Source organism: Neofelis nebulosa, chromosome 7 (genome assembly GCF_028018385.1).
Source record: "Neofelis nebulosa isolate mNeoNeb1 chromosome 7, mNeoNeb1.pri, whole genome shotgun sequence".
Lineage (NCBI taxonomy): Eukaryota > Metazoa > Chordata > Mammalia > Carnivora > Felidae > Neofelis > Neofelis nebulosa.
Genome location: NC_080788.1, coordinates 55694844 through 55719263, shown reverse-complemented (window position 1 = coordinate 55719263; position 24420 = coordinate 55694844). Strand labels below are relative to the sequence as shown.

Here is a 24420-nt window from a genome sequence, read left to right as displayed (position 1 = left end):
GAACTCAGATAACTCCTGGGATCCAAACAACTCTAAGTCAGTAAGGCCCTGTGATGAGAGCCTGAAGGTGGTTCCTGCTAAACACACCACATATTCTAGTTGTGCTCTTTGCTTCTTAGCTTCCTTCTGGATCATAGCTGTAATCTGTCAAGGTGAGAGTCCCTAAAGACTGACCGCCAAACAAATGAAGCCTTATTAAACTAAACCAACATCTTGTTTCACCTTACTTCCTGATCACTTTAGATTTCAATTTTCTAAATGTCACCTTGTTTCGAAAAGATCATACTATGAACATACTTAACTTCTGAAACCTATTGTAGAGCAAACCCTTCAGGAGATACGTACACCTGTATTTAGTTGCAGGATACCTGAAACACAACAGGTAGTAAACACTCTCACGAAACTTAGTCTGAAATTATAAACTGGACAGTGATGGTGTGGCATCTGGATGCATTTGAGGAAGGCTTTCCTTAGCCTAAATACAATCTCTTCCAAATACCCACGTTTCATCCGTTTCCCACACCCAGGAGAAGGAGTGACTGGATAAATGCCTCTCTGTACATCAGGGATAACATTTAGCACACAGCACGTAGTGGCCCACAAGTATGTCTCCCTCTCCTCATCCAGGCAAAACGTAAACTCCCCGGAGTCAGGGAGGGTTTCATCCTCATCTTTTATGCTCTACTCCCAGAGCCTTGCATAGCGCTTCCCAGACCGCAAGCGCCTCCAGAAAGTACATCCTGTCCTCCATTCATTTGTGAAGCGTTTAAAGGAACCAAAATGTGTTCCTCTTTTACCACCCACTCCCTCCCCACGTGGGTTCCTGGAAGGGATGATAAGACACTCCTTGCCAAGTATTAAAGTATTATACCTCTGTGTGAAGCGGAAGTATAAAAGACAGCATCCCTATTTTAAGATTAAGGTCTCAGTAACGTTCCTAGGGAAAATTAATGCTTAATTTTCTCATATGCCATTGATAAATGCCACGTACCCACCTTCAACACACGGTACGAATAAAAATAATATGTCCTTGCCTTAACAACAGAGCAGATACATAACCTCAGTTGTAGAATTTACTCTGTGTGTTTTAACTTTAATCATTTCCACCTTATTGAAACTGATGTGCCTATTGGTATTGAAGACAGTACAAGATCAATAGTTGAAGTTTCTGTTCATTTTGACTTCAGACATTTACACTTCATTAGAAACGACTGAAGCATACTGTCCCACATTCAAGAACCCCTAGTTAGCTCACCATTTCATGCCTCGTGCCACTTATTTACTCGTATCATCAGTATTATTAACACAGGTTCTTCTATGTAAACTGTTTTTTTAATGTTTATTTATTTATTTTGAGAGAGAGAGAGAGAAAGAGAGAGAGAGGCAAAGAGAGAGGGAGAGAGAGCATCCCAAGCAGGCCCCACTCTGTCAGCACAAAGCCCGCCATGGGGCTCGATCCTACCAACCATGACATCATGCATGACCTGAGCCAAAATCAAGAGCTGGACGCTTAACCAACTCAGCCAGCCAGGCGCCTCATACGGTAAACTATTTTCTTAATACCTCTTCACTTTGGATTTTTTCCAGTTGACTTTTTTAATACCCAAATCCACATATGATTCAGTGAGTTCTATATTTAATTCTCCTTCTGAGTCACTTGGAAGTATTCCTAATTTTGCAGCAGATTCGTAGAGTGAAATTTCATCTTTTAGTTCTGTTAATTCTTCCTAAAACACAAAATTATTGAAAATTATTTTCCAATATGAAGGAATCAGTCATCCCTCTGTGCTTCAAAATTCATCTTAACGATCAACAGAAACCAGAAATACTTCTTCACATACCTTATTTACATTACAAATAACTTTAAAATAAATGCTGCTAAGAACACAGGTGTACAATGAAAACATAGATGTCTGCAACTTTAGAAAGGCCAGCACATTATCAGGTTCTCAAGCACACGGACAGAACAGATGTGTAAATGAATGAGAGAGCAAATCTAAGTGGTTTCTCTCACGCCTCCTGTGCTTACATTAGGTCCTCCACAAAAAGTGTCTGTCCCTTGAGCTGAGAAACTGACGGCAGCACTTTTTGGCTTTCTAGAGCTCAGAGCGGCCTGGTCTGCCAAGAACGTGTTGTACTTGACTCTGCCGGTGGGAAAAGGCAAAATACGTCTTTCCAGCAGAGGTAATACTGGAACTCTTCCTCCAGTGGAAAATGTAAGTCGCGCTGGGGGAGGATGTGAGGGAACTGCAGCTACACTGCGGGTTTCCCACACCTGCGGATACACTTATCTCTGCGACCACCAGTAAGTGAAAGGACATGCCGTGTGAAGGAGGTGACAGGCAGACGGACAGGAGGGTGCCAGGCCCTGGCTCCGCAGTCAAGACAGACCTGGGCTCGACTACCTCACTGTGTGGGTGAGACCGTGAACAACTCTCATTGGCCTGGAGATGGTCCAACCAGCTCCAACCAGCTCCTTTAGAGAAATCCAAGGTCCAGAAAAGTGATGTAAGCACTGCCTGATTCAGTTACCCACAGAGTCTCTTCCAAGTGGCAACACTCACTTGCAAAGCCTTGTTCATGTTTTCACTCATAGCATGTGCTTTTTGTGCTTGCTGCAGCTGGAACCGTAGCTGAGCCACCTCCTGTACTGAGCCTGGGGGGGAAAATCAGAGAATGCACCAAAGGTAAAGGGATGAAGAACCTACGATGGACAGAAGAACTTGAATCCGCTGAGGCTACAGAAGGTGGAGTCCTGCTTTGTTACCTTGTTATTGCCTTTCTAGGAGGACAGAGGTATAGCCAGTGGGACCGAGAAGGCATAGGTCCAGACATCTCCGAGACATGTCCACACATTTAGTGTGGCTCCTCATATGTCCTTGGGAGGTTGAAGACCTGGACTACTGTGACCTTGCTATGAATCAAATCAGCCACGTCTACAGACCTTAACACTCCACAAGCCCTTTAATAGGAGCATAATGTTCCAACTCGCAGAAAGCCAAAACAAAAATTCTTTGGAACCCGTTGCTACCCTCTAATAAGAAAACTACATCTTGCTGCCTTTAGCTTCTTTCGAAATGCTTTTATTTCCACCACCCCCACCTCCACATGTGAAAAAAGCATCTTAGGGCTGTGTTTCAGAAACTTTGGTAACCTAATGTTTTAAATGTACTAGGGGAGGCTCCCATTTGAAAGGGACGTTACTGGGCTTCCTCAAAAGAAAATGAGCATCTGGGAAATGGTTAGGCAAAGTAATGATGGCATATTATGCAACTAAAGAAAATCATATTTCAAAGCCTTTAATGGCAAGGAAAAAGGCTCACTAAACAATGCCACGTGAAACAAAAAGGATACAAAACTGAAGAGGGAGGAGGGACCCAGAGTACGAGCCAAATTTTGCCCCCACCAAAACATACCCACACACATATTTTAAGAGTCTTTGACTTTAGTACTTCCAACTTTTGAATAAGCTACTCTTATACACATTGTACTAACAGTCTGAATTGGCTTTGCGTGCCAAAGTGTGACTTTTGCATATCAGGTAATGAATAACCACTGAGCTATTTTCACAGTGGGAGCTACTCACCAGCAAACAGGGCAGTTTTGTCTGTATGGTAGTGTTTGCATAAACATGTGATTATTCTATTGCCTTTTACTCTAATATTCTACAAAAATTAATAAGAAAAACAAACAAACAAAAAAAAACTACTGCTGAACCTAATGATAAGAAGCATGTCCCAAACTTAACACCATGAAAACCAAATGAGTAATTTGAAGCATGACAAGAATATAACTCACTAGCTTCAACTGGCCAGATAAATGAGAGAGGAAAAAAAAAATCAATGGAGTTTTACAAAACGATAGAAATACATGCTCAGACTGAGCTTAAAAAGCAAAATATAATGGGACTTCATAGTCATTTTTACTTTTCATGGATAGAATCTACCTTCTAACATAGATCTCGTTCAATTTTTGCACATTCAGCTTTGGTATGTTTTCAAAAATGCGCCATGTGCAGAAGTAGGGAATTACCTATGTGTGTGAGCTCAATTTCACTTGAAGGAAATATATTCAAACATTAACAACAGTTATCTCTGTGTGGTAGGATTATTGGTTATTTTTATTTGTTACTTTGCACATTAAACACATATAATAGCAACACTTGAAAAATGGTCACTGGTGGTCTTTTCTGCCTTTCTCGAGTTTTAGAATTCATGGATCCTACTACATTCTCTTTGCATATTATGCTAGCCTACTGTGGAGACAAGAGCCCACCCCGGGCACCCACCTGAGTGCAAAAAGTTGGCACACTGCTTCTGACTCTCCTCTAGACTTCTTGTCAATCTGTTAATGATCTCAGTCTTTTCTAATTTGGTCGCTTCTTGATTCCTTTCCAATTGGTTCACTTGGTCTTTCAAATGACAACAAATATCTTCCTAAATAGAAAGTATTCAAGAAGTCATTTCATGATCAGTTGTTAAACATTAAACAAATATGATACACAATTGGATTTTAAGTCAAATATAAAATCACACAGCAGCATCACCTCTTTTACAAGGTTAAGTGCACAGGACTGGGAGGAAGTTAGAACAAACTTGTATGATCTTGGGTGAGTCATCAACTTCTCCATCTGTTTTTTTCTGTTGTAATTATGCTAATAAAGGTTAAATTCAATGATTTCTAAAGTCCCTTCTGTTCTATAATCACAAGACACTGATATTCTAAAATTAGATTTTATCCAAGCCAAAGAAAATATATTACACTTCTATCTGCATTTTACACTGTCAGTATAAGTGTATGTATTCATATTTAGGCAGACCACTTTGAACCATGGACTCTGTATCCCAAGACAGGAAGGATACAGACACATAAATGGAAACTCACTCTATTCTGAACAGCCAAAAGCTAATTCTACTCTGAGTAGCCAAAAAAAAAATCTCTCCCTCTTCTGAATTTCTTTTATACGGTTTCTCTTTTTCTTTCTACCTTTTACATGTCTTATTTCCTTCTTTTTCTTACTTCTACACGTACCTATGCAGTGCCTTGCACAAAGTGAGTTATAAAAACAAATAAACAAAACAAAACAAAACCTTGAAAAACAAATGACAAAAAAAACAGATGGGACAAATGTGTGTGTGCGTGCATGTGGGTGCAGGCACACGCATGCACTCATGTGTGTAGCCATATGGGGATATGTAGAAAATGCAGAGCACGTATATAATATACTCAAGTTTCTTCAAAAAGAAAAATGTGTTTGGGAGTAATAAGCCACAGGAGTCCCAAGCCTAGGTAGAAGAAAGCATCACTTCTCACTCAAAAAAGCCTATATAGGCTGAATTCCACACAAATAGCAGAACACGAGACAGCCAGGAGTATATTAAGGTAAATGGTTAAAGTCACCTGAAAAAGCCTGAAGAAAATAAGTTGTAATAAGGGCTTTGAAGCAGACAGAAGGCATTTAGGGCCTGATCCACGGGATAATGTAAAGCCCAATAATGCTTTCAGGATACTAACACAAGGGACACCTCATTAAGGATAGCGACAGTATCGTTAAGGAGAGGAAAGAGACTCTCAAGTCTCCTGTTTTACCTTAAAAATTCATGTGAATTTTGCATTCTCTTTCATAATGTAGTCATGTTTGCTTTAAATTTTCTCTACCAAATTTTTGAGCAAAATGAAGCTTCTGGAAACTACTCCATGTTTATTCAACAGTGCGAACCTCTTGGCTCTTGGCTGCTAATTCCCAGGCCAGCTTGAAAAGCGTGGCTCCGAAGTGCCAAAATACCATGGCAAACACGATGAATGGGCTAACGTTAATGACAGTGTGAATGTGTGTGTGAGAAGGGGTGGGGAGACAACCAACATTTACTTATGTGCTGGGGAGGCTACGATCACTCTTATGAGAGACTGAGAACTGGCAAAAAGTTAGTTCAAGAAAAGGTATGAAAAAAACTATATAAAGAAAAGGCCAACTGTAGCAATAACTTGACTATATGCAACAATCAACTAAACCATGTTGTTTCCTGTTAACAAGTTCAGGGAACCAATTACACTCAGAAACCTGTGCAGTTCAAATACCAAGAAACGAACAAAACATGGTTCTATGTTTTCCATGAGTAGATTGAGTAAGAACATTCAGTTCCAGACAGGTAAAGGCAGACATCCCCTAAGACTGACCAAGACAAGTGTGGTGATAAAGAGATAGTAGCTGAATCTATCTTTGGAAGCAAATGGAATTGAACAGGTTTCTAATACACAGAAAAATGAGGATTGGGCCACACACACATAGGTCTGTGGGGACCTCTTAGCTAAAGATAGTGTTTAAACTGGAGCCTTTAAATCTAACATTAAAGGAAAGTTAGAAAGTAGACCAGGTGAAAGTCATGACATAGAAACCAAAGTCCACAACTTCACCTAAAGGTGAAAATTTCAAGAAGACTGAAATGAAGAAGGGTGTTATACAATCAAGGAGATAATCCCAGATCTTAACCCTATATTCAGAGATCTCAGAACATGACACTTCCATGAACGGGAGAGACAGAAGACAGGAAGGTCCAAGAGATGGTTTGCTTGCTATTAGAGAGGTCTGTCCCTGAAGGAACACTGAGCTCAAGAAGCTTCTCCCTCATCCACTCTGTCACACTAGAAAACCTAAGAGGAACTCAGCCATAGTAAAAAGAACTGTTATATGTTGACAGTGTGTACAATCCTTTTTACCTACAAAAGATGACAGCTTCAGGAAAGCACTAGATGAATAATATAATTTTACAAGCTATATATTTCTCAAAATATAGTAGCTACATAGGCATTTTAAGAAAAAAACCTCAACCACATCATGGATTGCTACTCCTCCCACTACATGAATCAATCCCTGTGTTGCATTTGGTCTTTTAAAATATAATTAAATATACATTAAAGCTTTTTGGGATGAGCACTGGGTGTTGTATGGAAACCAATTTGACAATAAATTTCATATATTGAAAAAAATAAATAAATAAATAAAAATAAATAAATAAATAAATATACATTAAAGCCTGTTTACATCCTGACATTTAGCTGTTGTTCAAAAGATGTTTGCTTAACAGATGAAATTATACGATTAGCACACAAATGTAGTCCTTTCCCACCAAAAACAAGTTTTTCATAAAACAGTGAATTTTTAACCTTTGCAAGGCGAAGCATGAGCCTCTTATAAGGAAAATCTGAATGAGTTTGTGGGTCTTCTCAAAAACAAAAATGCATATGCCAACATCCAAAAGAAAACCATACCCACAATTTGAGATTCCTCAAAGCCATGGAGCCTAGTCATGAACTGCCTTAGGGGACGCCAGATTAAAAGTCTGTATAACTCACACAACGTACTATGTGTGAACATCTATTCTGTTGCCACTGTACACATACAGTACAAAGCACATAGTGCTAAATTATCCAGTTATTTGTACCTCGCTACTATTTTCCAAGAGTTGTTTTACTTTTCTCGGTAATATGCTGAATGAAGTACAGGAAAAGGTTTATCTGAAAGTGAAGAAAAGTGCACTCTGGGGCGCCTGGATGGCTCAGTTGGTTAAGCGTCTGACTTCAGCTCAGGTCAGGATCTCCTGGTTCGTGAGTTCGAGCCCCATGTCGGGCTCTGTGTTGACAGCTCAGAGTCTGGAGCCTGCTTCGGATTCTGTGTCTCCCCCTCTCTCTGCCCCTCCCCTGCTCATGCTCTGTCTCTCTTGCTCTCAAAAATAAACATTAAAATTTATTTAATAAACATTAAAAAAATTTAAAAAAAGAAAAGTGCACTCTGAAATTTTATTTATTCAAATGATTACCTGGGGTTTGGGAGCATAAGCAAACCCACGACCTGACTCACCCTTAGTTTACATTTTATTCACTTTGGGGCAAAAATAATTCAAACTGTGAGAGATGCTGAGACTTTCCTCATTATTTTGTTTTTTACACTACTCTCAAAAATTAACTCTTCTCCCAAGAACCACTTGTAGACAATGTTTACTCACAGGTTAACTACCCAACAAAGGCTTTCTACTGGTTAAACTCCCAGGACAACCTCGAAAGTTCAGGCCAGCTCCTAGAGCACTAGCCTTTTCAGTCTGGATTTACCCTAGGGCAATAATTATGTATAAATACTCTACAAATAAAGAACCGGTAGGTAGGAGAACTGAGAAAGTACTAACCAATCCTATAAAAGAAAAAAATTTCCAAAATGATGCCCACAGGACATCTTCATAGATTAAAAATCTTTGGCTTTTAATTTTTACTCACAAACACCTACTGCAAACATCCAAATTTTCCATATGAAGAACCACAAAGTATCAGTTATGAAAAATAACCAGTTTTACTTGTTAATGACAGTGGCTCATTTGAGATCATCCCAACCTGCTCCTTAAGTGCAGTGACTGTAGCATCCAGCTTCCTTTGCAAGGACGACACTTGCTCCTCATGCTTCTTCGTGAGGCCCGTAACAATGCTGTCGTGCTGCTCTCTCACACGCTGGAGTGACTCAGAATGATGGAGGTCCAGCAGCTGCTGCTTCAGGCTTTCCAGAGCCATTTCCGTCGTTCTGGACTTCTTAATCATCTAGAAGGTACACACAGGACATCCACGTTTACGATATTTTGACTCTGTGCTCTCTTTATGGACATTAAAACTCAACCATCCTTTAAGGAGAATAGAGAAGAAAGGGTCTCCCTATGGTGGCTCTAGTTCCTTAAAACTTCACTAGCTGGGACTCCCCAGGCCCATGGTCGCTGGAAACATCATTCACTGAGAAAAAAACCTATAGTTACCTGAGGAGAGTGACAGAGGATTTTGCTTAGCATGATGGCAATGTGGGTACCAGACAAGGAGTCTGGCTACAACAGTGGTCCCAGTACTGTTTGCATCTCTCTGAGTCCAGTGGGGGTTGGGGCGGGGGGGGGGGGGGGGGAACCACAATTGTTAGGTCACAGAAAAATGACAACTGTTTCTTAAATGTTTCTTTTCAAAAGACTGATAAAAACTATCAGTGATTACTTACTAAAAAAAAAAATTTTGGAAACTATGTCTGTACAGCTGTTGAAAAATATTGGTATATTAGGCTAAATAATGGCTTCCAAAAGATGTCCATGTCCTAATCCCTAAAACCTGTGAGTATGTTATGTTATATGACAAGGGAAAAGCAAGGTTACAGATGAAATTAAAATTGCTAATCAGATGACCTTAAAATAAAAAAGATTAACCTGAGGGTGCCTAGGTGGCTCAGGTGGTTGGGCGTCTGTCTGACTCTTGGTTTTGGCTCAGGTCATGATCTCACGGTTCCTGAGTTTGAACTCGCGTTGGGCTTCCGTACTGATGTGCAGGGCCTACCTGCGATTCTCTCTCTCTCTTCCTTTCTCTCTGCCCTTCCCTTGCTCGTGCTCTCTCTCTCTCTCAAATTAAATAAACTTAAAAAAAAATGCTACAAGACAAAAGATTATCCTGTATCACCTGGGGTCCAATGTATCTAGAGAGATCCTTAAATGAGAAAAACTGAGGCAAGAAAGTCAGAACCAGTGACTTCTGGCCCTGAAGATGAAAATGGGCATAAACCAAGGAGTGCAGGTGGCCTCTAGGAGCTAGAAAAGGCAAGAAAATGGATTCTCCCCCAGAGCCTCCAAAAAGCAGCACAGCCCTGCTGACCTTGACTTTAGCCCAATGAGACCCATATCAGACTTCTAACCTCCAGAACTGTAAGACAGAAGCACTATTGCAAGCCATTAAGTTTATATTAATCTGTTATAACAACAATAGGAACCCAATACACGTGGTGATTCTGTTGCTTTTATGTTTTCATTTATGCCTTATTTCTTAAAAATGCAATTTCTAACTTATAAAGAGATTAAAAAGTTATAACCTTTTACTACATAAAAGCAAGTCAGGTTTTTAACCTAAGGACTATCAGTTTTCAAAAAGTTAAAATGCTAATAGTCTATATCACACAAAAATTAAAATTTAAAATGAGGCTTATCTTTCATTTCTAGTCCAGAGATTGACTATTTATTCCAATACTGTACAAAGTGCTTATGGCATTTATTTATTTGCTCAATAAATAATGTGACTACTTTGTAGTAGGCAGGGTTCTAGGCACTGAAGGACATGATGAAAGGCAGGCAAGGTCCAGACTCTTACTACTTTCTGCTGGGAAGGGACAGACCTTAACAAGTAAACAAAGGAGATCATTTCAGACAGTTTCGTTTTTAATTTTTTTTTAATGTTTACTTTTGACAGACAGTGTGCATACGAGCGAGCGTGGGGGAGGGGCAGAGAGAGACGGAGACACAGAATCCGAAGCAGGCTCTAGGCTCTGAGCTGTCAGCACAGAGCCCGACATAGGGCTTGAACCCATGAAAAGTGAGATCATGACCTGAGCCAAAGCTAGATGCTTAACTGACTGAGCCCCCCGAGGTGCCCTTCATAGGATATGGTATGATGAAGAAGAGTGGAAATGCGGGGCTTTGGGCAACTTCAGATATAAAGTGGCTTGTTTTAGCTCACACCTGAAGGATAAGGAGCCAGATATGAAACAACACTGTTTAAATTCTTTCATTAAACCATCCTCAGAACTAGCCACAAATCTCATCCAAACCAAGCTCACAATTTTATAGTCACTTTCATTTTTAGCCACCCTTTTTCCCCCTCTCCAAAATGGTTTGACTCTCTCTCATGAGTCACCCTCCACCAGGCTTGGCTACCAATAACCTCTGACCATTTCCAACCATTAAATGGCTATCTAGTTCATTAATCAAAAAATGTGCTGCCACTTTATTTTTTTTATTTAATTTTTTTAGATTTTATTTTTAAGTAATCTTTATACCCAACATGGGGCTCAAACCCACAACCCCAAGATCAAGAGTTACATGCTCCACTGACAGAATTCGCCAGGTGCCTCTGTGCCACAACTTTAAAGGCACGTGTACTGGAGTCAGGAAATTTCAGTTTTGCTGCTTTGTCAATAACTGACTTTGTAATCGTGGGCAAGTAATTTGACCTCTTCCAAAATTTGATTAACTCATCTATAAAGTAAACACAATGCCTCACTAATCAAAATCCCAACAAGATCTTTTTACAAACATAAAAAGTTGATATGCAAAATCTAGAAAAGGAAATGTAAAAAAGAGCTACAAAATTTTTAAAGAATACACCAGTAGCCCTTGTTATCCAAATTTCAAGACATACTGTAACGCTATAGTTGTGTTAGTATCAGAGCAGGAACAGAGAAATATATAAGAAAAAACATGTACAGGTCACGTCAATGTTCAACAACACTCACTCAACATATACTGACCACCTATTATGTGCCAGGCAAAAAGAAGACAGGGGAAACTTAGGAAAAGAAGGAGCTTATTAATCAAATAGCACTTGTTGTAGAAAGGACCTTCCAGAGAGGAGAGAGGGTATATATGAGAACATAAAAACAACAAACAGGGGCGCCTGGATGGCTCAGTCAGTTCAGCATCTGACTCTTGATTTTGGCTCAGGTCATGATCTCACAGTATGCGAATTTGAGCCCCGCGTTGCGATCTGCATGAACAGCGTGGAGCCTGCTTGGGATTGTCTCCTCTCTCTGACCCTCCCCCACTTGCCCTCTGTCTCTCAAAATAAATAAAAACTTTTAAAAAATGTAAAAAAAAAACCAACAAATACACTGCTGAGTTTGAGGAGAGTAAAGAAAGAGGTAGGCAAGGATCAGATGGCCATTTCAACGTCACACTTCATCCCACAAGTAAAGCGAGGTCACTGACAGGCTTTAAGCAAAGGAAAGATGATCATATTTTAGAAACATGACTCAGAGGGCCATAAGAGAGAATATGGAGAAGGGGTAAAAGACTAGAGACTATTTAAGAGATTTTTGCTAGAGATGGTAAAAATCCTGAATCAGGGACATGCAGACAGAAATGAGGAGACTCAACAGAACATAGTAGCTGACTGCATGAAAGAGGACAGAGGACCTGAGGTCTCCTCCAGACTTCTATCTGGTACACAGATAACTGGGTGGATGGGAGCACCATTCCTCCGAGGTAAGGGAAACAAAAGCAAGCTTATGGTAGAAGAAGGTATCAACTTCAAGGTTCTTCTAAATTTAGCCCTACGATACCAAAAGCTAAGCAATTAATAAATAACCTTTTACCATAAATAATCATGATAAAATATTTACCTGTTCTTCGTTCACTTTTAACGCTTGTATTTGGGTCTCCAGTGCTTTTATTTGCGCTTCAAGTTGTAGCTCTCTCTCTTTTCCATTCTGAAAAAGTTTCTGTGATTCTCGGAGGCTGAGGGTCAAACCTTCCTTTTCATCTAGAACATTAAAAATGTTTACATAAATAGTAAGTTACTGCACAGGGACCCCGATTGTAACAATCTCTATCAAATATCAGATCCATATCATACAAATGTTCTGTTCCGTTTAGATAGTGAACTTCAGCGGATTTAGAGAAAACCAGGAAAGCTCCAAAAAAGAATGCCTGAGTGACACCAAAAAAACTGAGAGAAACACAACCACTTCCTTCAAAAATCTTCCCTTTGGGAACCACAAGATTTCCTAATAATGATTTCAGCATTTGTTTACTTGAGAAACTACATAGATGTGACAAATCTCTGTTAATCAAAGAAGGGATCTGAGGACTATTAACTTTTTATATGTACTTGCAATGAACTCTTAAATTCACCTAATCTTAAATTCTTCCCACATACTTTATTGTAACCATTCACAAGTTCTTCTCTCAAAAGAAATTTTATGAGCATTACAGAAAAAGACCTTTTCACTATCAATTATGTTTGAAACAAGTTCGAGTTCAGTCACAAAATTATTCTACAAAAGTTCAACATTGACCAAAACTACAGAAATCATGAAGAGTAAGCAATTATAATTTGAATCTGTGTTTACTCTATGTGCTTTTCCCAGCAATGACTCCATTTTCTCCTTGGCACTTCCAAAGGAGTTCAGGATCACTAACTCTTACTTGGACTCAAATCTTATGTTAATTTGTAGGCTTAGAAAATGTATTGCAAACTAAACACAAGTCTCTTTGGGAATTGGAATACTTCATCCAAGGTAAACTACATAAGGAGTCAACAACTTATTAGGACAGAATGCTACCAGCATAAAGAATGTTCACTGATTCTAAAAGCCTGATAGAAGAGTAAGAGGGAGAAAATGAGGATCTCAAAATAATATGTTCTGGAGAGAAGTAATCCAAGGCCAGGTGTCAAAAGTCCTGGGGTTTTGTTTCATTCTGACTCATTATGAGCCCTCCGACCTAGGGCGTCCACTCTCTAAGCTTCATATTTATTTATTTTAATTTTTTTTTTTAACGTTTATTTATTTTTGAGACAGGGAGAGACAGAGCATGAACGGGGGAGGGTCAGAGAGAGGGAGACACAGAATCCGAAACAGGCTCCAGGCTCCGAGCTGTCAGCACAGAGCCAGATGCGGGGCTCGAACTCACGGACCGCAAGATCGTGACCTGAGCCGAAGTTGGCCACTCAACCGACTGAGCCACCCAGGCGCCCCTCTAAGCTTCATATTTAAAGTGAGGCTCTCAGAAACAAGATCTGTAGCTCTAGTGCACCTCATAAATGACAGCACCCAACAGGTGTCATCTTACCTTTGACTATCAGAAGCTGGTGATTCAGATATCTAATTTGATGCTCACTTTCATTTAACTTTTCAACTAAGTTGTCTAGTTGTCTCTCTTTTGCTTTGTTAAGAACCTGAAGTTGGATAATCTGCATATTTTCTGCAGAATCTGCATTGAAATTAAAGACAATTTATTAGATAAAAGCAAACACAAATGTAAATTTGTGGATACAACTCAGTATCATGAAATCAATTCAATTGATTGCAACTAGCATTAAAAAAAAAAAAGACGATAATGTATCAGAGTGCATCATGTAGTATGAATAATGATTATTTTGTGAAACTTGTGTTTTAGTTATAGATACTTATTTACATAGGTATATATTATAAGACCTCAACACAATGTAAAAAATGTACTTCTTACTGTGGTCACTGCCAGACATGTTTAAAAAGTCTGGTCTAGAGTAGAACCCTGAATCACTACCATTTTGACTAATTAAAGATATGCATATACCAATTACAATGGAATAGAGTTCGATGCTCTCATAAAATTGAAAAAAAAAAGTACATCAGCTTCTATAAAGCCATTTCTAAAGAAAATTTCTAGACATCCTTCTCAAAATTTATTTTAAACAGGAGTGGGAATTAAATTGTATTCACGTTCATGGCAACACATAACTGTCGCGTTAATAAATGAACAGATTAATAATTTTGAGGTCTTCTTTCAGAAATGATTCAAGTCATTTTAGGGACCACTTAAAAATGACTGGGGGAGGGGCGCCTGGGTGGCGCAGTCGGTTAAGCGTCCGACTTCAGCCAGGTCACGATCTCGCGGTCCGTGAGTTCGAGCCCCGCGTCGGGCTCTGGGCTGATGGCTCGGAGCCTGGAGCCTGTTTCCGATTCTGTGTCTCCCTCTCTCTCTGCCCCTCCCCCGTTCATGCTCTGTCTCTCTCTGTCCCAAAAATAAATAAAAAAACGTTGAAAAAAAAAATTAAAAAAAAAAAAAAATGACTGGGGGAAAAAGAAAAAAATGACGTGTAGGAGAAGGATAGTACTTCAACAACAAAATGACACACATTCTTCATTTTCTACTAGAACAATGCCTCTACTTGCTAACAACCAACACAATCTTCTTTTTTAAAAGAAAAATGGTTAAGACCAAAAGAAAACCCTGAAGACTGGAAACTTTGTTACAAGTCAGACTAAAAAACGGAGGTAGCTCAGGAATTAGCAATCTACAGGCCACACCTCTCTCCAAAGTCATTTTTTTTAACTACTGTTGCTAAACTGTAATCACTAAATTCAGCACTACCATGCCATTAGGTTATTTCATTAACTTCCAAATGTCAAATTTAGGCAAACGTGTAACTTACTTAAACAAAAATAAATAAATAAATGAACCGACTTGATAAAATGCAGACTGTTAAGAAACTGATGTAAGGTTATATGTGCAGAAAGGCCGAGAGACAGAAATGTAACTGAACACAGTGCAGCTGGAAGAGCAAATACCAAGATGTCAGGCCACTGGCGTGATGCTTATTTACCCAGCCCAAGCCAGTTATGCCACACACGCTGTCCACTTCCTCATCTCCTCATTCTACAGCACCTTCTGAACAAAGGGGTCCCCCCATATTTGCCATGGACGCCTTCAGGGGAAACTGAAGCCTGGCTCCCCCTGGAACTGTCCTGCAGCCCACGTGTATGGTGGACATAGCTCTCTGAAGGTGGGGCATGAAGTCCAATTTCCTTGGTGTAGCCCAGGGAACCCAGAATAGCCAAAATGACCTTCCCCCTGCTTCTCGAATGACAACAAACAAAAAACTTGCTGTCACACTTAGAATCACACTGGCTCTTCCACATGCATAATAACTAGAAGTTATCTCACATGTCGGAGAGTGTGACAATAAAAGCGAAGCGTATGAAACACTCTTTCGGGTGTTTCAGTCGCAGCGTAAGTTCTGCCTTTTGGTTTTGGAGGCTTCATCTCCTCAACATTCTCTAGTCACACTTCTCACTCTCATATTTATACATGCACTATATACGAGGAACTCTTTTTTTGGCAAGTGCCACATGACTAACCCTGAGATAACTCCAGTTTAAATTCTGAACAATTAAGTACTTTATATCAGAGTTGTCTAATTATTACACTATAACTCTAAAAAATTAAAAGAAAAAAGATGATAATGGCTGATTACTAAATTACATTTCTGTGTGATAATAAAAAATCTTAGATTGAAGAGAAAACTATAGTTCATTTTCTAAATTAGACTTCAGTAAGAAAAATAAGAAAAATATGTATCTAATGAAAAGTCTTTACCAACTAGAATGACTGAAACGTACAGTTGAGAAGAACTTCTATTAATCTTTCATTATAGTAAGTTTCAAATATGTAAGGTAGAGAGAAGAGTGCAATGAATCCCATAGACCCATCACCCAGATTCAACAATTATGAACTCATGGCCAGTCTTCCTTCAGCTACATCTCCACCCAACATTACCCCAAACAACGTATTATTTAAAGTACATCCAAGACTTCATATCAGTTTATTCATACATTCTTCAGGATCTCTAAAAATAAGGGGACTTTAAAAAAAAAACAAAACACAACTCCATTATCATATTAAAAAAAAAAAACAATTCTTGAACATGTCCAAAGTGTTCAAAAATTCTCCAATTATGTTAAAAAATAAATATAAACTTGATACATACTTTCATTAGCTCCTAAAAACTGTTGTTGCAGGCCTTCAAATGTGTCACTTCCCGCTATCTCCTGGGCTGGTGAGTCATCATTCTGGACAGAAGACTGATAAGGTTTATATGTCACTTTATATGGTTCCAAGGCTTGACAACTGGGGCCTTGTGATATACCAAATTGCTATTATAAGATGATAAATGAAATTGACAATCATGATTTGGCCTTTTCTTTGAAAATGATCTGAATCAAACACCTCAATTTTGTCATGAAATTTAATTGTGGTACAATTACAAATTTTATACATACATCTTTGCTTAAAAATACCACTTATAGCTATTTAACAGTGTTAACTCAAAGTCTGCAATATATAATTTTATGTATCTTAATTGTACTTCTGAAAATATAATGGGGTCAATTCCATAAATAACACTCAAGAATTCCAGTAAGATGGGGCGCCTGGGTGGCTCAGCCGGTTAAGCATCCAACTTCAGCTCAGGTCACGATCTCGAGGTCCGTGAGCTCGAGCCCCGTGTCAGGCTCTGAGCTGATGGCTGGGAGCCTGGAGCCTGCTTCCGATTCTGTGTCTCCCTCTCTCTCTGTCCCTCCCCCATTCATGCTCTGTCTCTCTCTGTCTCAAAAATAAATAAACGTTAAAAAAAAAAAAATTAAAAAAAAAAAAGAATTCCAGTAAGATCATATAGAAATATTTAAGAATGATTTAGATGATGCCAATATCCAGGGAACATAAAAATGTACACATTCAATAACAAGAACATGTGATACAATACCTCGTATGTAATAAATATTCAATAATGCTTGTGGAATAATTAACATTCCATAGAAATAGAAGAGAAAATGACCACGTTAAAAGGACCAAAAAGTCATCCTCTCATTGGGTGACATAAAATAGCTGTTGGCAAAAAGAGGAAAAGCTCCTGGCAAAATCAATGTCACTGAGAAAATCTAAGAAGCAGCTACCTATATCCTAAGGTCTTATCTCATTAAACTCTCCCAGGGCTAAAAAGAAAAAAAAAAAGTGTTCCTTTCCTGAAGATTCATCCTGTCTACTGCCGTACCATTGCAAAACAGGTATCAGCTTTGAAGTGTTCAACCTAAAATCTGTTACAGAGGCAGTGAGCTAGAAAATCAAGGTAACTAAATGGTGTCACCTACATAGATTTACCACTTTAAAATTACATCAACATACCTGAACATAGCTTCTCATTGAAGCACGGTGACACAGTAGAAGCCAGAAGCAGCAGTAAGTGAGGTGATTCTTTGGCAAACCTAACTTTTAATATTTAACTGTTTCTATAAAGCCTCTTATTTTAAAATTCTACCTTCAGATCATGAATGGATTGTAAACAGAAAACAGCATGACTAATTCAGCATGAGTCTGAATAAAAGCACTCTCGGGACTTTTTGTACTTAAAATAAAGCTTACCATTGCACTTATATACATTTTAAAAATAAACACACACAAGCAAATGTGTACACACATACACATGAATTCCTGAAAGTCCAGCTCTTACAATACCTGGAAATGATTCCTTTGAGGATCTGAAAATTTAATTATATTAGTTGGTTGGCTATTAAATTCCTGCTTCTGACCACTGGTATATGGCCTAAAGTTTTCAGGAAGGTGATATAAATCGGTCTGTTCGTAGTTACTTGGAGGACTGTAACCACTTCCGCCTTCATCTCCAACTTCATTAGGATGGTACCCAGGATGCTGGTCGTCAGCTTTATTTTGATTGTCTTCCCAGCCATTGCCACTTTTCTCTCCAGTATATACATCACGAATCTCATTATAGTCCTAGTAGATAACAAAAGTAAAACAAAGGCACTAAGATCTAGTCCCGCCCTCACCAAAGTCATCATCCACCAGATACTTACATTTCCACTTTGAGATTTAGGCAGCACTTGATGCTCATGCCAGTTCATCTCCAATTGCTCAGAGCGATGCAGTCTTGAGAAAAATCAATACTTTAGATTTAGAGCCTATCACAGAGAACTCCCAAGATTTTAACATGTTTTCCCTCCAACCTTCACCTAAAATTCTAAGAATCAGTTTACAATTTTATAGTCATGTACATTATTGCCTACAGAGAATCAAAAGAAAGAGTCTTAGGGTCTTCTAATATACGAGTGAAAGTGATTTCCGGTCCTTACTCGCCCTCTGTGCCGTCCTCACTGCAGTCCGAGTAGGGGAGTTCAGGGGAGGACAGGTCATCATCCAGCATGTCGTGAGGTAGGTCAGTGAGTAGCTGCTGCAACTAAGACAGGAGAGCCAGCATCAACATCACACTGACTTAAACATTTAAACTCAAGCCAAAGCTGCCTTGGAAAGCGTGATTTTGACTTTAGAAGACAAAGAAGTTCCTAATTTCTCCATTTCATAAGCGTTTTAAATTCCACACACATTATGTTCATCATCTCATGTGGGGAACAGAGGAATGCGTAATATCAGGATTTACACTAGAAGGATTTACACGTTTTCCTACAGAAGTCTTAGACGAAAACACACATACATTACAATAGAATTTTAAAACTTCTTTATAGACACACAGGAAGTCATGCTAATGGTACAATCACCGTATTATGTTACCACAGGGCAGACTTGAGTCTCAGAATCCTGTTTGACCAGTAATCAGAAGGTGGGGACTTGACAATCACACATTCCCCATGGGAGCCTGAGGAGCCAGCTCTACTTGGGCCAGGTGGTGAAAACAGTAGTTCCAGCAGCAGCGGCAGGTGGCCCGGAAGCCTTAAAAGCTCTAATAATGTGACAGAAACCCCTTGGAGAGTGATTAATTAGCAGACTGGTGTCTGATTCCAATGATGAAAAGATACATGATACTTCAGCTCTTGTAAAACAGTTGAATAAAAACAAGAGTTTTAAGTCCACTTTTCCACAGATAGCACTCTTAAAAGCATAACTCCAAAACTGACATAAAAGCACTTGACCTCACTCTGTAATGTTTTTCTAGATAAATCACACCTTTAGCATCCCGCCTATAAAAACTAGACAAAAACAAATTCGTTTAAGTTTCAAAATAAACCGTGATTAAGAGATGAATAAACTGTCTAATTTGTTGAATTTCAGTATCTGTAAATGTCTTTCTTCAATTTCCAATATAATGTCTTAAAAGTAATAACAACCAGAAGATTCAAATATTATTAAATAGAAGAAAACTGAAATCATCATCATGATTTCTCATTAAAATTAAGCACTGGTTAAATTAACAAGTTGACCGAGTCCTCCGCAGCACATAAATGAATCCCATAAAATTACGTAATGTGAGTGTGTTTTAAAAATATTAAATACTCTATAAAACCTTGGAGGAAACAAAACAAGATGCTTCTTAGTCTATAGCAAGTTTTTTTCCCCATTTCTCTGTCCTTAGGATAGAAGGAATGAAATATAGCTATAAAACATGTCTGAGTATTACATTTATAATCAAAAACCTTCTGAAATAAAATACATATGTATAAAGTTAAATAAAAATATTCCAAGAAAGGTCTCAAACGAATACTCCAATTGTTAACTGAATTTTGGAGAAGTCAAATTTGGGGATGGAAATGGGGTATATGAGGAGGGGAGGGGGATATTTCCTCACCCCACATATATTTCTAATATTCACTGTATTATTTTTTTTTAATTTTCTCAACCCATGTTGTTCTTTAAAAATGAAACATGAGAAAAACATTCTTATTCTATTCCTGTGAAAAGTTAACTTTGTCCCAAAATTTATTCGATATTAATATGAACAACCAAGACCTTGATTTATTGGCCACCTGCTCATGCTGGCTAATTGAAAAACCTTTTTGAGAATTAGCCATATCAGACTTGATCCAAAGACATAAAGAAAAAGAAACACTAAAAATGAAACAAAACACATCAACCTATTAGTATACTACATGCATGCCTCAAGTGAAAGGTAGCAAAGTGATTTGAGAAAGACACAAAATTCACTAAGCAAAAATCATATATGATGTCTTTTAAAGTAGTCAAACTTGTTTTGTCTACAATTATGTACCACTGCTTTAAGGAAAAAGACTACCCCCACATACTACCCAGAGAAAAATACCAAGAAAATAAATCTCTTATACTTACATCAAGTAAGGACTCCTGTACAGAAAGAATATTTTCTTGTAAACCTTCAGTGAGGTTCAAGTACATAGCCTTATCATTAAGGGGAACCTTGACAGGGACATCGGAATAGTACATTTTTTCCTCTCACCAAGATAGAAAAAGCTATACAATAATTAAGCAGTTCTTTGTGACACCACAAAAGTAACACAACTGGCATCCACGGAGGAAAATTAATCTGAGCATAAGTAGAAAGTTCATCAAAATGCTTCTGGATCCATAGATGAACTTAACAACTAGCAAAATCATCCCTATATTATTTAGTTTCTTAAAAAATATTTTACAGATATGCTAACACTTTGAAACTGTTTCATTCACCTTCAAAAAAATTTTCCCTGAAGTTCTTTGGCATAGTTGGGCCATATTCCTGGCTTCCATAACTTTCAGGACAGAAAGAAGCTAAATGAGGTGAGTCCCCCTAATAAGGGCATTCGGGAACAAAAATCCCACCCCCAAGGCTTCCATTCCCAGGATCAAAGTGTGCCCTTCTCATATACACTGTCAAATAGATTTTGCTTTCGGTCATTGAACTTTCGCCATAAAACACAGAATTACCAGATCAACTTAGCATGATACCAAGTAGAGAATTTTATAAACTATAAATTTTCCTCATTAAAGAACCCACCTAGCTACCAAATACAGATTCAAGGGCAAAGAGAACACTCTTTATAAATTACAACATTTAATTCCACTCATTACTTTCAAATTCAACAGATTGCTTTTGGGTTGCAAATGTAATCTTTTCAGTGGGATATTATTGTGTGTCAACTGAGTTTAATCATTAAAGAGATACCTTCCCATAGAAAAAAGATAATTTGCCATTGCTAAAGCCTCTACTGAAATGCATTCTAGGCCATTCCATAAACTCCTCTCTCTTTGCTACTTCACAGCTTTCTTTCCTAAAAAGAAAGAAAAACCTGAGGGCATTTTACTCAAAGAACTTGAGCAGCAAAACACTTTGCAATAAGTCATGCAGAACACCCAAACAGCCTATGTGTAGGGGGAATGTAAAACAGAGAACATGTAAACTTTTTGCTAGGGTTTTCAACCTAACTAAACAGACTGTCTTCAGAGACTGTAATCTTCAACATTCATGAAAGCATGAATTACTTGCCACACATCTTCACATCTTTTCCCAGGAGAAAAGCAACAAATGGAACAGCCAACACTCATATGCCTTTTGAACAAGTTACCTCACAAACACACTGAAAAGATTCTGATATGTTAAAATGTGAATTATTACAGAATGCTTTCATGGATATACACTAAGCAGAATCTTCATTTTAACCTAAGAGCCAAGTTAAAAGCATCCTTGAAATGGCCCAATGTGGGAATGATAAAGGGCCAAATAACTTGGCAACCAGAGTTTTAGTTTATGATTTATACTACAGGCAGAATTTTTTTTTAAATCCATTCCATTAATGAAATAAATTTTATGTTAGTGGGAAAGACTGTGTCTAGATCGCCACATATCTGAAAAAGAAATATGGCAGCATTTCCTCAACAAATATTGGCTGCCCTACAGATGACACAAAACTCCAGGCCTGGAAGGAACACTGGAGCTCCTCCCAACCCACATCTCTCCTTCTAAAGGGGAGCAAAGCAAGACCCGGAGAAGGTAAGGGGCATGCCCAGGAAAAGAGTTACGGTCCCAGAGCCCACACCAGAACCTGAATCTCCCCATTCCCACTCCAATTTTCTTCTACGTGACATTTTGTTGGTCACTGGAAGACACTTCTGTCTACCTATTTGTATATGATCAAACCACACTCAGCCAGACTTAGGTTTTTGTTTCCACTGTGACAGTCCCTGAAAAATACCTATATAAGAAACATTCAAAGGCATAATCCAGATAAAGTATAAGAAACTGCTAAAGAAAAATATCTACCATATGAATACTGAACCATTTGTTTCTTTGATTTTCTCAGGTGATGACAAGAAAATTCCACTAAATACGTCAAATAATATAAAATGTAAACAAATACTGGCTTCACAACCCCCTCTAGTGGGGACAAAATGTCAAACTTCCTATAATTACATCAAACGAGGCAGTTAGAAAGTAGAAGAAAGGCTTTGCAGTGGAAACCCTACCTCTTTAAAACACAGGATTTCAAAAAGCTCAAATGAGCTTTATTATTCTATTAGAGAAGCACTGACATAAAAACCCAATGGACTCAAATCAGCATGGCCAGGTGCAAGCTTCTCTCTGTCATCTGCTTCTTAAAGCACCTACATTTCTACTCAAGATCATCTTCCAGGCTTCAAATCTAACATTAGTAAATGAACTATCATCAGCAAGAATTATCTTGATAGCACTAGTACTTCTTCCCCAAACCACCAGCTCCAAAATACATACTCATATACGGAGAACAAAGCAATAATCACAGAGCTGTTTCTGGTAATACTACAAGTTCACGTGTATTCCAGCAACCTGTGAGATCCCAAGTGTCAATCTACCTTAAGCTGTAGGGTTACCAGTAACTCTGGAGCTTGTAACCACTCCTATCACAACAATAACAACTCTATAATAACCCATGATGAAATCACAAAGCACACTGACTTAAGTGACAAGTATTCTGAAAAATCACATTGTTACAATTATGAATGAGTTAACAGAAGAACTTGTGAATTCCACTTTTCCAGCTTTACAAGTAAAAGTTTGCCTAGAATACTTTGGATGAGGTCCACTTAGTAGCAAGGGGGACAAGTACATCCCTAATTCTCAAATGGTACAGCAAGAAAGTAATGTGATCCAACAAGTTGTAAGAAATATCAGTGATATGAATATTAATTAACATGACAGCATATCTCCCTGGTATCATCACCCTCACTCAGCTGCACCGTAATCTGCTCTGTTTACTCTGTAGAAGATGGAGTTTTGGGTGAAAGACTGGATGAGGCTGCAGGTTATGCACTTCTTCTCTGCTATGCCTTGGCCCACAGTACCCAAACTTTTACCATTATACCATTAGGAACTGAAGTAATTTAGAAATGATTATAGTGCCTTACTTTTCTGTGAAACTCTTGGAGATTTTTTAAAAATATGGGTCTAATCACATATTTAGACCTCTGTGGTTTGAGGTTCTACTGGTCTAAACGTCCTCTGACTACTGAGTCAGAGGACCTCCTCCCTTTGGAGGAGGGACCTCCTCCCTTTGCTCTTCAATGCAAACCAATGGAGGGAACAGAAATGAAAAAGGCAAGATCATAATTGTAGAGCTGCTATTTGGACGGCATGGAAGATGGAACTTGACTATGGCTTATTCACAGATTTATAGGCAAGTGTGGACAAAATCCCAACTGATCCCAAAGGACCAAAATTAAACTCAGGAACTCATCATTCACACCAAAAGGTCAAAATCAGGATTATTCTACCATTTACAAAGAGGATCTCACAAATCCTGAGCAGAGAAGACTATAAGTCCAATATAGCCTGCTTGGCCCTACATCCTCGGGGATGCAGACACTCTTCCTACATAAGCGAATCGAATACCAAGTGATTCACTAAGTAGAGAAAGCAATATGCATTAGCCAACTACTAACGCTTATAACCCAGCTACCAATCCCAAAGCTATCAACCAGGGAGCAGGAAAAGACCACTCTTTTCTTTAAACCTCGCAAGGCTGTGAAAAGTTCTGCTACGATAGGGTCAGACAGACTAAGGAGGTTGGAATGGACTCTGGATATGCAAACAAACTTAGGTTCAATCAGCCAATTTACCATTTTAACCTGCAGTGATGACATACACATGAGCTGAGTTTTTATCAATAACCCTGAATTTTGTTGGTGAATATGAAACCCTACAGCCTGTGATCTCACTTCTACCCTTGCCACAATTAAAGAAAAAAAGGCAAAAACACTGTTTACTAACACGAAACATATTCATTATGTTACAGTCAAGTTGGCTATGTATTTTCTTCCACTCTGCTAGAAACACTCATTCTTAGGTACTTCACTTCTTAAGAGCTCCTTT

At 38.5% G+C, this 24420-nt stretch overlaps 1 protein-coding gene across 12 annotated transcripts in view; it reads right to left on the bottom strand.

Moving 5' to 3' along the window:
- CEP152 (centrosomal protein 152) overlaps positions 1-24420 on the bottom strand; it is a 92098-nt gene that overhangs the window by 59883 nt on the left and 7795 nt on the right. For 10 of the 12 annotated variants that reach the window (XM_058737808.1, XM_058737809.1, XM_058737815.1 and 7 more), the window contains 10 exons: positions 18467-18570; positions 18191-18263; positions 17832-18110; positions 16309-16474; positions 13629-13769; positions 12179-12318; positions 8383-8583; positions 4289-4436; positions 2565-2656; positions 1564-1727 (listed from right to left, as the gene is read on the bottom strand). In XM_058737808.1, coding sequence (XP_058593791.1) covers positions 1564-1727; positions 2565-2656; positions 4289-4436; positions 8383-8583; positions 12179-12318; positions 13629-13769; positions 16309-16474; positions 17832-18110; positions 18191-18263; positions 18467-18570 — 1508 coding nt within the window. Of the gene's footprint in view, positions 1-1563; positions 1728-2564; positions 2657-4288; positions 4437-8382; positions 8584-12178; positions 12319-13628; positions 13770-16308; positions 16475-17831; positions 18111-18190; positions 18441-18466; positions 18571-24420 lie in introns of those variants that run through there. The other 2 variants (XM_058737816.1, XM_058737817.1) reach the window with 2 other exon arrangements.